General features: G+C 35.7%; 1 protein-coding gene across 23 annotated transcripts in view; it reads left to right on the top strand.

The window, feature by feature from the left end:
* THADA (THADA armadillo repeat containing) overlaps positions 1 to 16149 on the top strand; it is a 356821-nt gene that overhangs the window by 88832 nt on the left and 251840 nt on the right. For all 23 annotated transcript variants that reach the window (XM_077959640.1, XM_077959647.1, XM_077959639.1 and 20 more), the window contains 2 exons: positions 813 to 935; positions 13621 to 13712. In XM_077959640.1, the coding sequence (XP_077815766.1) occupies positions 813 to 935; positions 13621 to 13712 (215 nt within the window). The remainder of the gene's footprint in view (positions 1 to 812; positions 936 to 13620; positions 13713 to 16149) is intronic.

Below are 16149 nucleotides of genomic sequence, written 5' to 3' on the forward strand. Positions count from 1 at the left end.
TTGGTATATAGGTAGCATCTTCAAAATATTAAAAAAAATTTTGACCAGCGTTTAATGTGTTTGAAAACGTGCCAATTTTAAAAGCATTTTTTAGGCCGGGTGTGGTGGCTCACGACTGTAATCCCAGCACTTTGGGAGGCCAACGCAGGTGGATCACCTAAGGTTAGGAGTTCAAGACCAGCCTGGCCAACATGTTGAAACTCTGTCTCTACTAATTATACAAAAATTAGCCGGGCACGGTGGCACACACCTGTAATCCCAGTTACTCAGGAGGCTGAGGCAGGAGAATCACTTGAACCTGGGAGGTGGAGGTAGCAGTGAGCCGAGACCATATCATTGTACTCCAGCCTGGGCAACAAGAGTGAAACTCCATCTAAAAAAATAAAATAAAATAAAAAATAAATTTTTTTTTAAGTTTCTTAATTCCATGGTGATCAGAGCATAATCTATAAGTTATTAGTTACTTGGTATTTGTTGAGACTTTATTTGTGGCTAAGTTTGAGGGATTTTAGAAAATAAATGTTTCATGTGTGCGTGAAAATAACGTGTTGTTCTCTGTATTTAGGTGCAGGCTTCTACATATGTGCATTGGATCAAGCTTTTTTATAGCATTGTTTGGATCTTACTAATTTTTTGTAAAATGGTTTATCAGTTACTGGATGTGTTTTATTAAATCTGCTGTTTCATTTGTGAATTATCCATTGCTTGTAATTCTGTAAATTCTTTGTTTTGAGGCTGTGCTATTGTATATGTGTAGATTTAGAATTGCCACGGTTTTCAACCTACAACTGATTTTGAACTTCTTGTTTTAGGTTCATGCTTTAAATATCCTTAGAGCGTTGTTCAGAGATACACGCCTGGGAGAAAATATTATTCCTTATGTTGCTGATGGAGCTAAGGCTGCAATTCTGGGTTTTACATCACCGGTCTGGGCAGTAAGTGCTGTTACTATTCATTTTCATTGATTTAATTATGCTTCTGAGTAGATTTTAATAAACTAATCTTCCACTGGATGATAAAAAATATTTCCTGCCCTTTACCGTGAAGTTTCTTAGAAATCTTTGGATCAAGCTACATTTTTGATTGTTGATGGTTCCATTTTCACTCATTTGTTGGCTGATTAACCGTCTTTCTTTGTTTTTTTTAAATTTTTTTTACTTTGGTGATAGCTTTAGGGTTTACAATATGTATCTTTAACTTATCACAGTCTACCCTCAAGTGATATTACACCATGTCACTTAAAGTATAAGAACTTAATAATAGTGCACTTCTGTTTCTCTCCTCCCAGTCTATGTGCTGTTACTGTTACACATTTTACTTTCATGTGTGTTGTAAACTCACACTACATTGTTGTTATTTTTCTTTAAACAGCCAGTTATATTTCTTTTTAATTTACCACTTTAGCTGTTTTTAAGTATACATAATGCAGTGGCATTATGTGCATTCACAACAGCGTTTATCAGCACTGTGCTTTTCTGGAACATTTTCATCATTCCGAGCAGAAGCTCTGTATTCATTAAACACTAACTCCCATCTCTCATCTCCCTCACCCCTAGTAACCTCTGTTCTTTCTGTCTCTATGGATTTGCCTGTTCTCATACCTCATGTAAATGGAATTGTACAATGTTTGTCCTTATGTTATTGGCTTCTTTCATGTAGTATATGAAAGGTTGATCCATACTGTGCGGTGGGGGTAGGGTGTGTGTGTGTGTTGGTTTATCAGTATACACGGTATACACACATCCCACATTTTCTTTTTTTAATTTTTATTTTACTTTAAGCTCCAGGATACATGTGTAGAATGTGCAGGTTTGTTACATAGATATAAGCGTGCCATGGTGGTTTGCTGCACCTACCAACCTGTCATCTAGGTTTTTTGTTTGTTTGTTTTTAATTGAGATGGAGTCTCACTCTGTCACCCAGGCTGGAGTACAGTGGTATGATCTCAGCTCACTGCAACCTCTGCTCCCCGGGTTCAAGTGATTCTCCTGCCTCAGCCCTAAGTAGCTGGGACTACAGGCACGTGCCACCACGCCCAGCTAATTATTGTATTTTTGGTAGAGAGAGGGTTTCACTATGTTAGGTAGGCTGGTTTGGAACTCCTGACCTCGTGATCTGCACGCCTTGGCCTCCCAAAGTGTTGGAATTACAGGCGTGAGCCATCAGGCTTAGCCTGTCATCTAGGTTTTAAGCCCCACACGCATTAGCTCTTTGTTCTGATGTTCTCCCTCCCTTCCTGCCTCCAACAGGCCCTGGTGTGTGTTGTTCCCCTTCCTGTGTCTATGTGTTCTCACTGTTCAATTCCCAATTATGAGTGAGAACACGCAGTGTTTGGTTTTCTGTTCCTGTATTAGTTTGCTGAGGATGATGGCTTCCAGCCTCTTCCATGTTCCTGCAAAGGACATGATCTCATTCATTTTTATGGCTGCATAGTATTCCATGGTGTATATGTACTACATTTTCTTTATCCAGTCTATCATTGATGGGCATTTGGTTTGGGTCCATGTCTTTGCTATTGTAAATAGTGCTGCAATAAACATACGTTGCATGTATCTTTATAGTCAAATGATTTTTATTCCTTTGGGTATATATCCAGTAATGGCATTGTTGGGTCAAATGGTATTTCTGGTTCTGGATCCTTGAGGAATCACCACGCTGTCTTCCACAATGGTTGAACTAGTTTACATTCCCACCAACAGTGTAAAAGTACTCTTATTTCTCCACAGCCTTACCAGCATCTATTGTTTCTTGACTTTTTAGTAATCGCCATTCTGACTGGTGTGAGATGGTATCTCATTGTGGTTTTGATTTGCATTTCTCTATCATCAGTGATGTTGAGCTACCACATTTTCTTTATCCCAGTTCATCTGTTGGTGGACATTTAGGTTGTTTCCACTTTTTGGCTATGATGAATAATGCTGCAGTGAATATTAATGTACAAATTATCTGAGTCATTTTAGTTCTTTTGGGTATATCATATGGTAATTCCATGTTTAACTTTTTGAGGAATGAACAAACTTCTTCCCCAGCAGCAGCACCATTTTATACTCCCATCAGCCATGCACAAGTTCCAGTTTCTTTACATCTTTACTAATATTTGTTATCTTTTTTTTTTTTTTTTGATAATAGCCATCCTAATGGATGTGAAGTGGCATCTCATTCTGATTTTGATTTGCATTTCCCTAATGATTAATTATGTTGATCTGGAAACAAAACAACTCTGAGTATTTAAATGTGTCTGTATTTTGGATGCTGTGGACTCTAGTATTAGTGTGTTGAGTTAGTGCTACAAATAAACTCCATCAAAAGTTGAAAAAACAGACACTCACAAAACATTGAAATGGAAGAGGTTAAATAGTGAGTCGCATTTTCTTTTGTAATATGGTCACTGTCCAGAAGCATCTTGATTCAAAATCTTAAAGATAGTGGACAATACCCAGTACAATTGTTTCATGTGTTTTCTTATGATTTCTGGGAGAAATGTTATAGTTTGTTTTCCTATATCATTGTGTCTTCTAGAATAAGGAGAATAACCTCTGGTTTATAGATGCTTGAAATATGGCTTAAAGTAAAAAGTCTGGCAAAGGGAGAGGAGAAAAGAAGCTAGATCTTAATACATTGCCTGCAGAGTGGAGTATTTACTAGAAAGTCAGGCTTTCCAGTTAGTAAGCTGCACAAACCATTTCTTACCTGTATGATAAGCCTCTAATTGAGAGTAAGTATTTTGCAGTGGAAGCCAAAGGCACAGACTCCCATTGTGAAGAGGAATCCTTTGAGGTTGCCAACTCTTGCCTAGAAAATTGTGCATCTTCCTGTAAGAGATACACACTTCTGGAGTTCTGTCTAAGAGCATTGCATAACTACTCTTGAGGTCACAGAGTTTACCTTTTACACTTACAGGAAGTAGAGCAATGCCTTTATGCTGTCAGTAGAGTCAGAGAGGTAGGAATGTGGCTTGACCATCAGGAATACTGGAGATCATAAAAGTGATTGTCAGAATTACCAATATTGCTTTCTTCAAGCCATTAGTTCCAGATGAACCAAGAAATATTTTCCAGGAAAGGACTTTCAGAGAGTGAAGCCTGGTGATTCGTCCAACTTTTTAGTAAAATTGAAACTATCAGAAATGAGTGATTCATTTTGTTTTGAAAAGACTGTTTTTGAGACCCTAAACAGTAATACATGTGCACTGCAGAAATTTTGAAAATAAAGAAAAGCATAATAAAAATGGTAAAAGTCACCTGTTAAATTACCGTACAGATATGAGCATTCTGATTCATTTTCTTTCTCTTTTTTTATGTGTGGGCTTTACATATGCGTAGTACATGTATGCATACATATCCACAAAAGGCTACATAAATATATATAAGTGCTTTTATTTTCTAATTTCATAATACTAATAATTTCATTTCTTGGAATCTTCCTTTTTAACACTTTATGAAGGAAACATTTCTATTTAGTTTGCTTTGCTAGAGGAAATAAATATCATAGCTATAATGATCAACACTGTTACTTAATATTATAAATGGTTATATTTTCTGCTGTATAAAAGTCTAATCTAAGATAAAATTTATAAGTCAACCTACTTAATGGATGTAAAGAAGTATTCACTTACAAAAGCGATTTACGAAAGTATTCTCTGTTGAAGTGATTTTAAGTGTAATTTTTCCTTAGTGCATGCGAAATATGGTTTGATTTGCAGAACTTTGATTTGTACACATCCTCTTAGGAATATAACTGTGCTTAAAGCTGGCTACATCTGTACTTTTGACTTAATTGTTTTTCCTGATAAGTTAGGGAAAATACACATGTAAAATGAACTTAATTTTAACTTGCAGTAAAGAAATAGTTTTCAGAAAGCATTCATGTATATATTTAATTTGTTTTTACAGATTCCTTAGTCTTTTGTATTGAAACCATACAGATCTCTCAAACTTTGCTACCTAATAAGCATTTTTAAAATGCAGAGAAAGGTATTATGTAAATATTTTCAGCATTAGACATATCTACTTAATATATTGTAGATGTTATATTAAGCACTAGAAATACAAGGATAGATTATACATAATCATAATAATGGCTGTCTTATTGAGTATTTCTCATGTACCTGGCATAATTTACATTGCATTGATTATCTTAGTAGGTTCTGTTATCAGGTAGGTTCTGTTATAATCCTCATTTTACAGATGTATTTTTAGTAGAGATGGGGTTTCACCCTGTTGGCCAGTCTGGTCTTGAACTCCTGACCTCAAGTGATCCATCTGCCTCGGCCTTCCAAAGTGCTGGGATTACAGGTGTGAGCCACTGCACCCAGCCTCTTCTGTATCTTAAACAAGTCTACATGAAAGCTTTTTCATGCAAGAAAGGAAAGAAAAAGTTATACACTCTGTGAATAGAAGAGAAAAATTTTGGTAACAGTTGTTTGCAGTCAAATTCCAGGTTCTTATCAACCATATATTCAGGGCTTGATGGAGAAGGAGGTCAGGAGCAGGAAGTGTTTCCCTTGTGAGAAGGATGGATTTTAGCTGGGATTAAAATCATGCATTACTTAATGACAGGAATTCATTCTGAGAAATCTGTTGTTTGGGGATTTCATTGTCGTGTGAACATCATATCATATACATGTGCAGACCTAGATGTATAGCCTACTCCACCCCTAGGCTGTATGATAGAGCCTATTATTCCTAGGCTATAAACTGTACAGCATGCTCCTATACTGAGTATGCTACCATGCTGAGTATGTGGGCAGTTGTAACACAGTAATAATTATTTGGATAGCTAAACACAGAAAAAGTACAGTAAAAATACGGTATTATAATCGTATGAGACTATCATTAAATATGTGGTCCATTGTTGACCACAGCATCATTTCGTGGTTCATTACAGCTATTATCATTTCTCCATTTTTAACTTTACTACTACTTACCCTTTTCTGTCTTTGCTCTCCTTTTTACTTATTAATGGCAATAACTGCGGTTACTTTTGCACCAACCTAATGTTTTCCATCCATCCTTCCAAAAACGGACATGTTTTTATTGCCATTACTACTATGAATTTTTCAAAATACATTAGCCCCGTTAATGACCTTTTGTATTACTCATATTAAGATTGCTATCAATGATTCATATTAGCATTTATTGTCAGTGAATTAGGAGTCGATAATGCAGTTTGTTAATCACAACCTCTTTCTCATTTCTTTGTCTACTTCAGTCTCCTCGTTAACTTTATTTATAGTGGGTGGAACAGAAAATATGGATGAAATACTAAAACATAAAAAGCAATACCTGAAACAGATATCCTTGAACCATTCATACTATCACACAGAAATCTAAGGGACACTCTTCTGTCTTAAGTAGGAAGTAGGCTTTCATGCTAGTTATTTTGCTCTATATTTACAATAAGTCTTTTAAATGTTCTTCTATATGACTTACACAGTTCTAAAACAGAGTATGTATTTTTCAACCTACTGCCCAAGGTAATTTATAGATTCAGTGCCATCCCCATCAAGCTACCAATGAGTTTCTTCACAGAATTGGAAAAAACTGCTTTAAAGTTCATACGGAACCAAAAAAGAGCCCGCATCTCCAAGACAATCCTAAGTCAAAAGAACAAAGCTGGAGGCATCACGCTACCTGACTTCAAACTATACTACAAGGCTACAGTAACCAAAACAGCATGGTACTGGTACCAAAACAGAGATCTAGACCAATGGAACAGAACAGAGTCCTCAGAAATAATACCACACATCTACAGCCATCTGATCTTTGACAAACCTGAGAGAAACAAGAAATGGGGAAAGGATTCCCTATTTAATAAATGGTGCTGGGAAAATTGGCTAGCCATAAGTAGAAAGCTGAAACTGGATCCTTTCCTTACTCCTTATACGAAAATTAATTCAAAATGGATTAGAGACTTAAATGTTAGACCTAATACCATAAAAATCCTAGAGGAAAACCTAGGTAGTACCATTCAGGACATAGGCATGGGCAAAGACTTCATGTCTAAAACACCAAAAGCAACAGCAGCAAAAGCCAAAATTGACAAATGGGATCTCATTAAACTAAAGAGCTTCTGCACAGCAAAAGAAACTACCATCAGAGTGAACAGGCAACCTACAGAATGGGAGAAAATTTTTGCAATCTACTCATCTGACAAAGGGCTAATATCCAGAACCTACAAAGAACTCAAACAAATTTACAAGAAAAAAACAAACAACCCCATCAAAAAGTGGGCAAAGGATATGAACAGACATTTCTCAAAAGAAGACATTCATACAGCCAACAGACACATGAAAAAATGCTCATCATCACTGGCCATCAGAGAAATGCAAATCAAAACCACAATGAGATACCATCTCACACCAGTTAGAATGGCGATCATTAAAAAGTCAGGAAACAACAGGTGCTGGAGAGGATGTGGAGAAATAGGAACACTTTTACACTGTTGGTGGGATTGTAAACTAGTTCAACCATTATGGAAAACAGTATGGCGATTCCTCAAGGATCTAGAACTAGATGTACCATATGACCCAGCCATCCCATTACTGGGTATATACCCAAAGGATTATAAATTATGCTGCTATAAAGACACATGCACTCGTATGTTTACTGCAGCACTATTCACAATAGCAAAGACTTGGAATCAACCCAAATGTCCATCAGTGACAGATTGGATTATGAAAATGTGGCACATATACACCATGGAATACTATACAGCCATCAAAAAGGATGAGTTTGTGTCCTTTGTAGGGACATGGATGCAGCTGGAAACCATCATTCTTAGCAATCTATCACAAGAACAGAAAACGAACACCGCATGTTCTCACTCATAGGTGGGAACTGAACAATGAGATCACTTGGACTCAGGAAGGGGAACATCACACACAGGGGCCTGTCATGGGGAGGGGGGAGGGGGGGAGGGATTGCATTGGGAGTTATACCTGATGTAAATGACAAGTTGATGGGTGCAGCACAGCAACATGGCACAAGTATACATATGTAACAAACCTGCACGTTATGCACATGTACCCTACAACTTAAAGTATAATAATAATAAATAAATTAAAAAAAAAATAGTAAAACTGAAAAAAAAAAAAAAATCAGTTACAGTAGTCCCCTCCTCAAATTTGAGGAGGATGTATTCCAAGACCCCCAGTGGATGCCTGAAACCGTGGTTAGTGCTAAACCCTATAGATTATGCTTTTTCCTATACATACATACCTGTGATAAAGTTTAATTTATAAATTAGATATCATAAGAGATAACAATTATAACAATAGACCATAATAAAAGTTAAGTGAATGTGATCTCTCTCAAAATACCTTAGTGTACTATACCACAGGTAACTGAAACCACAGAAGGCAAAACTGCAGACGAGAAGGACCATTGTAATGTAATATACCGTGTGAATAGACTAAAGAACAAAAACCACATGATTAAGCAGATACAGAAGAGACAGTTGACAAAATCCAGTGCTGTTTTATGTGAAAAGAAACTAAGAATGGAAGGGAAATTTCTCAACCTCAATGGAAAATCCATAGCCAACAGTATACTTGATGGTAAAAGACTGAAAACTTTCTCTCTAAAATCAGGAACAAGACAAGGAAATCTACTCTCGTCACTCATATTCAACACTGTACTGGAGGTTCTAGTAGACCAACTAGAGAAGAATAAAAAATAAAAGTTACCCAGTTTGTAAAGGAAGATGCAAAACTATCCCTATTTTCTGATAACATGATCTTAAATATAGAAAATCCTAAGGAATCCACACACACGCAAATTAAAGCTTGTCTATTAGCAAGGTTTCAGGGCACAAGGTCGTCATACAGAAATTGTACACTAGCAATGAAAAATCTAAAAATGAAATTAAAAAGACAGTTTCATTTATAATAGCATCAAAAAGAATAAAATACTTAGGAATAAATTTAGCAAAGGAACTGCAAGAGTTGTTCACTGAAAATTATCAAACATTTTTTGAAGAAATTATAGGCCTAAATAAATGGAAAGATCTCCTGTGTTCATCACTGGAAGACTTACTCTTGTTAACATGACATATTCCCCAAATTAATCTATAGATTCAGCACAACCCCTGTTAAATCCTTTCTGGCTTTTTTTTTTTTTTTTTTTTTTTTTTTTTTTTTTGCAGATCCTAAAGTACGTTTGGAAATGTGAGGAACCCATAATTGCCAAAACACTATTGAAAAAGAACAAAGTTGGAGGCCCCACAGGTCCCAATTTCAAAACTTAATGCAAAGCAACAGTAAATAAGAGATTGTGGCATTGACATAAGGATAGGCGTATAAATCAGCAGATTAGGATTGATTGTACAGAAATAAACCTCCACATTTAATAAACAAAGGTGCCAAGACAATTCAGTGGAGAAAGAATAACCTTCAACAAATGGTTCTGGGCAACTGGATATCCACATGCAAAAGAATGAATGTGATCCCCATCTCATACCATATTCAGATGACTTGAAATGTATTAAAAACCTAAATGTAAAAGCTAAAACTATAAAACTTTTACAAGAGGACCTGTGTAAATTTTTGTGCCTTGGATTAGGTAATATTTAGTTAGATATGACACCTAAGGTACAAGCAACGAAAAAAATTGATAAATTGGACTTGAACAAAATCAGATGGCTGGGCGTAGTGGCATGCAGCTGTAGTCCCAGCTACTCAGAAGGCTGAGGCTGGAGGATTGTTTGACCCCAGGAATTCAAGGCTGCAGTGAGCTATGGTTACACCACTGTACTCCGTCTTGGGTGACAGAGCAGAAAGCTGTCGCTAGAAAAGTTTAAAAAAAAAAATTTTTTTTTAAATAAAACTTAACCAGCATCAAGAAAAAAAAATATTTTTCAAAGGACACAATCAAGAAAGTATAAAGACAACCCACAGAATGGGAGAAAATATTTGCAAATTATATATCTGATAAGAGCGGAGTGTCTAGAACTCAATAATAAACGACGACCCAATTTTAAAATGGACAAATAATGTATATCTCCAGAAAAGTTAGGCAGATGGCCAGTAAGCACACAAGAAGATGCTTAACATCATTAGTCATTAGGGAAATGCTACAGTGAGTTACCATTCCATGCCCACTAAAATAAAATTCATGGAAAATAACTAGTATTGGGGAGGATGTGGAGAAATTGGAGAACTGGTGAAATCGGAACTCTTATACATTGCTAGTGAGACTATGAAATGGTGCAACCACTTTGGCAGTTCTTTTGAAGGTTAAACATAGAGTTACTATATGACCAATCTATACCACTTCTAGGTATATAGCCATGAGAAATGAAAACATGTTCACACAAAAACTTGTACATGAATATTCTTAGCAAAATTATTCATAATATTCCAAATTGGAAATAGCCCAAATGTCCATCAAATGAAGAACAGATTTTTAAAATATGGTATATGTATACAGCGGGATGTTATTCAGCCGTAAAAAAGGAATAACATACTGATACATGCTACAGCATGGGGGAACCTTGAGAAAATTATGCTAAGTGAAAGAAGCCAAACATAAAAGGCCACATATCATGTGATCCCATGTATATGAAGTATCCAGAAAAGGCAAGTTTATAGAGGCAGAAAGTAGATTGTGCTTTCCTACTGCAGGAGAATAGGGAGTGACGACTTAACGGCTCCCAAGTTTCATTTTGAGGTATTGAAAAATATCGTGGAATTTAGTTGTGATAGCTTCACGTTTTGTGAATATAGTAAAAAACTACTGAATAGCATCCTTTAAAATAGTAAATTTTATGATGCGTGAATTATACCTCAATTTTAAAAAGTAATTTAAAAATGATTTTAAAACAAAATCATTCAGTCACGTTTGGAGGTTGTATGGCATGAACTAATTATTCTTAAAATGGTCAATGTATGGAAATAATTATTTACTAACTGATGAACAGGGTAACCAAATAGCAGATGAGGAAAAGCTTTTAAAAAAAAAAGTTTTTCTGAGGATGTAAATGATTAATGCAGAAGGCCTATCGTGATTTTGCTACACCTAGTGGAAAAGATAATGATCATCACTGATTGCTAATGAGGACACTTTATAAGGGATATCTTAGTCCCTTCGGGCTGTTATAACAAAATACCACAAATTTATGTCTCACAGTTTGGAAGCTGGGAAGTCCAAGATCAGGATGCTGGCAGGTTTGGTGTCTGGTGAAGGCCTACTTTCTGATCATAGATGGCACCTTTTAGCCGTGTCCTCACATGGTGGAAGAAGTGAGGCAGCTCACTGGGGTCTCTTTTATAAGGGCACTAATCCCATTCATGAGAGCTCTACCCCAATGACGTAATTATTTCCCAAAGGCCTCCACCACCTAATGCCTTGGAGGTTAGAATTTCAACATAGGAATTTCGGGGGAACACAAACATTCAGACCATATCAGGATGGGTCAGGCAGATAGGATTGGAACCATCTGGTCCATCTTAATATTACTAAAAAGACATTATGTGTCTCCTGCCATCAGTCTATTGAATCAGAGGAGTTTTGTTTCTGAGGGTGGTGCCCATTCACTTTGTAAAATGGTCCTCTACAGTTTTGTTTAAGGTGTGCATTTCTCAACATCTCCAGGCACTCCTGTTTTAATTTTACTGCATCTGGCGCCTTTGTCAGAAAGTATGGCTTAGGGCAAGATGGAGTGTGTGTTTCTGTTTTCCTTTTCTTTTTGTGTTTTTGTGTGATTTCTAAGAGGAGAGAAGGTCCCAGATGTCTTTACCAAGTCATCTTAGACCTAAAAGTCTTTGGAAACTACCTCACTAGATCAGGTAGAAGATGATCCAGACCTGAACGAGGGCAGAGATTATATTGATAAAGTAACAGCATGGATTGATTTGTTGTTTGGGGATTAAATTAGGCAGGGCACATAGTAGGGCCTCCATGGATGTTTGATGACTCTTGAATGAACATAAGTGGTCTTTTCAGATTTAGGGTTTTATTGAAGCTTTGGTATGAATTGTGCCAGTATATCTGTAAAATTTACTTCTATGGTTACCATGCATGACTTGAGTCAGTTCTGGGCTTCTAGAGGAGAGGTTACAGACTGGTGGCCAGTAGGACAAACTAGCCCACCACTGTTTTATTTGGCTTTCATGGTGAGTTTTGCGGTTTTTTTTTTTCCTTTAATTTCCTGCCAGCATTCAAAATAGATTTCACATAAAAACCAGGGTTTCTGGCTTCTCTTGAAAAAGCAGAAGATCTGGCAAAACTGAACTTATATTTCCTCATGGCAGCAACTCAGCTGACACTGACTGCATTAGACAAAGTACATTGCTGCCTCTGTCGCTCACTGTTCCTGTGGGCGTTTGAGCTTGTGACTCTAAGGGCAGCGCTTTCAGGAAGCTGTTTTCTAAATCTTAACATTGTTACTTTTAGTGATCTTTCTACTTATATTGCTATTTAACACACCATATGGTTGTGTCACTTACTTAGAGTATAAGGTCTGTAATATCAGTAAGTATGTGTTTTCTGTTTCTGGATCTTATCCATGGTGCTGGTATAGGGCCTTACACACTGTAGCAAAGTGAGTACATATACATCTCTACACTGATTTGACAGAGTAATTGAGGAAGCCTGTAGTGCTGCAACAGTCAAGACCCTTTTATGATCTTCCAAAGCATCTTGACACATTGGTTGGGAAAAGATAGGGAAAAGATTATTATCATCTTGGAGAAATAATTTGTGTTTATTCAGGATAATTCCTGCCTCTTATCTTTACTAAGTTATCAGATAATTTCAGTATTGAAATTACTTGATAAGTTACTTGTATTGTGAAGCTGATAAGCAACATTTTGGATGTTAACTATTTTCTTGGCCATATTAATTACCTGGATTCTTTGAAGTTAGGATTTTTGGATTTTGTTTTTGTTTTTTTAAAGACAGGTTCTCACTCTTTTGCCCAGGCTGGAGCACAGTGGCACAGTCATAGCTTTCTGCAGCCTTAAACTCCTAGGCTTAAGCAATCCTCCTGCCTCAGCCTCCTGACTACATGGGACTACAGGCATGTGCCATGGCTCTAAAAAAAAAAAAAAAAAAAAAACTCAAAAAAAAAATATATATATATTTTGAGATGGGGGTCTCACTATATTGCCCAAAGGTCTCAGACTCCTGGCCTCAAGCACTCCTTCCACTTTAGCCTCCCGAGTAGCTGGGATTATAGGTGTAAGTCACTGTGCCTGGTTCTTTGAAGTTAGGTTTTATAAGTATTTTCTCATAGGTAAAAGGATTTCAGAAAATAAGTGGAAAGAGCTGAGATTTTACTGGGATATTCATTGTCAGGAAGAATATGGAAAAATGAATTTTTAAAAAAGAAGTGTTATTTGATGCTCTAAGTGCAGAGATATAATGAAAACTGTTGATGATAATATTAGAAATATGGGGAAAGGCTGTGTTTGTGCATGTGATTGGGTTGTAGAGCTCAATTTAAGTCATTGAATAGATTACATTAAGTTTTTTAAAAATTATTTTATGAACACAGACATATCTTTTTAGCCTCATACTAGCCAGTTAGGTAATGATTTTGAATCATCTAGTTTGAATATTGTAAATGTTGGTTTCATGCCAAGAATGTTTAACCCTTATTGTGTTTTCATTTGTACATTAGGTGCGAAATTCATCCACACTTCTCTTTAGTGCCTTGATCACAAGAATTTTTGGAGTTAAAAGGGCAAAGGATGAACTTTCCAAAACAAATAGGTAAGCTCCATTTAAGGCTGACTTTACTTTTTTAAAAAATACAATATTGTCCTGGCCAAAAACAATTTTTGAAATTGTGCCTACTGTTACAGATTCATCTAGATCATAAGACTATAAAAATACTATAATGAATTAGCCTATGCTGCCAAGTTATAAACCCTTGGGCAAAAATATCAGTAAGTGGACCTTTCAAAGCAACAAAAATTGAGCAGGGTAGCAAGGGGTGACATGTAGAGCCTGTTTCTCTGTGCAAAAGCTAGTTTGTTTGTTTGTTTGTTTTTAATTGCATCTTCTTTAAGTATTCCTGAAATGTCCTAACTTTACTTGTATGTATTATCCTAGCTTGTATAATATCTTTAATTTTATAGGTGGAAGTTTAAATGTTTATGATCCTCTCATTAGAACATCTCTCAGATTACCTTTGCATTAAACTCTGGTACTAAGAGGAACACCTATAGGTGTTAACCACAAGTAATAAACAGTGCTTTTTACTTTTGGTCTTTAGTTTTATGTTTACCCTCTAATTTGTTTTTGTCTTAAAAAAACAGCTTTTTTGTTATGCCTGGAAAGAAACCTGTGGAACCATTTTGATTTTGGGTAGTTTTTAGATAAAAATGCACAAGATCTGTTTTTAAAGAAGAAAAGCTTTGAATAGTTGTTCTTTAGCACTTAATAGGATTTAATAGTAATCTAATTGGCTTGCAGTTGCTAACACTAGATGTCACTGTTGCTGCACGTTTAATTACTTCCTTAATTTTATTTAGGATCCAGTTTGGCCCAGTGGTCTTTCTCTTGAGGATCTAGAGTTATATTCAAAGCCTTATTCCCTTCTTAACTAAAAAAGTCATTATGCTTCATATTTAAGTTTTAAGCTAATGTTTATTGAAATGCATTTTTGTGTGATGGAACTAAATCTTAGGAATTAAAAAAATAGGAAATCATTTTGTGATGTACTAGTGATAATTCTAATGAAACCTACTATGGTATTTCCGAATTATCATTTAAATTGCTTCTTGTCACCCTGTAACATTCACCAGATATTTAAAAGGAAGGTAACTGGCTGTAAGTATAAATCCCTTGAGCATGTTCAGGCGACACCAGAGAGCTTTTTAATTTTTTTTTTTAACTAAGTAATATTTTTTAAATAAATAAAACATTACACTTTTGGAAGGATGATTATAATTTTTATTTTTGAGCCTGTTCTTAAAGATATTCTTCCTGTCACTAACTTGAAATCACTAATAGTTGTTTCTCCTTAGCTTTGTCTATTTTGTTAGTAATTCTCCAGTGTGCCATAGTTTAAAACAGTTGGGTCATGTTATAAGGCCTTGATAAACACGGTATAAATAAAATATGATAGGAAGTCATCAAACAAGTAAAATTAATGTTTAAAACTGAACTTGAAGAATTTTTTTTTGTTTTTTATGAAGTGATTATTGAATGTATGTATAAATACATATAAATTTTACTATGTGTAGGAGAAAATGATCAGAAAATGAGAAAACCTCATTTAGGTTGTACTGAGAGTGGAAGAATATGGCAGTAACACCATACAATTTTAATTTTTTAAAATTAAAAAATTTTTAATTTTATACTTAAAAAAGTCACACTGATGGAAACCTCCATTATAAATTTATTCCTCTTGGATAGGAAAGGTTACAAAATATATAAGGTTTCTAGAAAAAAGGAAATAGGAATGAGACAGTTAAGTTTTTAAATGTGAAGAATGTTTTTCGTGAGAGCTTTTAATTTTAGTAATCTGAAGATCGGTATGGACCATTATGCGTACAAGGCTTCTGTTCCCTGTTTAACCCATGAAGATATATTTCTTGGCAGCTCCCATTAGGTTTGCTTTGCAAAACCTTTAGTGTCTTAAATTTGCAGTTGCTTGTGATGGTTCTTTTAGTTGTAGTTTGTTTAATTATGTCACTTTTTGTTGAAATGTTTATATGCCTGTTCCTTACAATATTAACTTCCTGATGGAAGGACCTTTTTCATCTGTTCTGTATACGTAATGGGCACTTTAAAAAGGCTAGTAATGATGATGTCTTGGTTGGTTACTTACCGATTGGATAACTAACCTCAGCTGGTGACACACCTCACAAGTCAGTTGTTTCCTTTCACAACCACAGATTGTCCTGCTCGCAATTTGGAAATGTGTGTTCTTGGTCAGAGGGAACTGAACATAAAAAGAACATCTGCTTTTTCCATCTAATGGGAAATAAAGGTCTAACTTGGAGTAAACAAACCTGGTTTCTAGGCATTTTGCTGCCACTGGAGATGAACTTAATAGGCCCCCTTATCCGCTTTGCACTTCAGTTTCTCCATCTGTATACCAGGAATAATAAGATGTGTGCTGTGTACTGCTAGGGCTATTGTGAGGATAAAACAAACTATTAGAAGTTCATTTTCTTTAAAATATTGGAAGTCCTAGGGG

The sequence above is a fragment of the Macaca mulatta genome, chromosome 13, assembly GCF_049350105.2.
Source record: "Macaca mulatta isolate MMU2019108-1 chromosome 13, T2T-MMU8v2.0, whole genome shotgun sequence".
Taxonomy (NCBI): Eukaryota; Metazoa; Chordata; class Mammalia; order Primates; family Cercopithecidae; genus Macaca; species Macaca mulatta.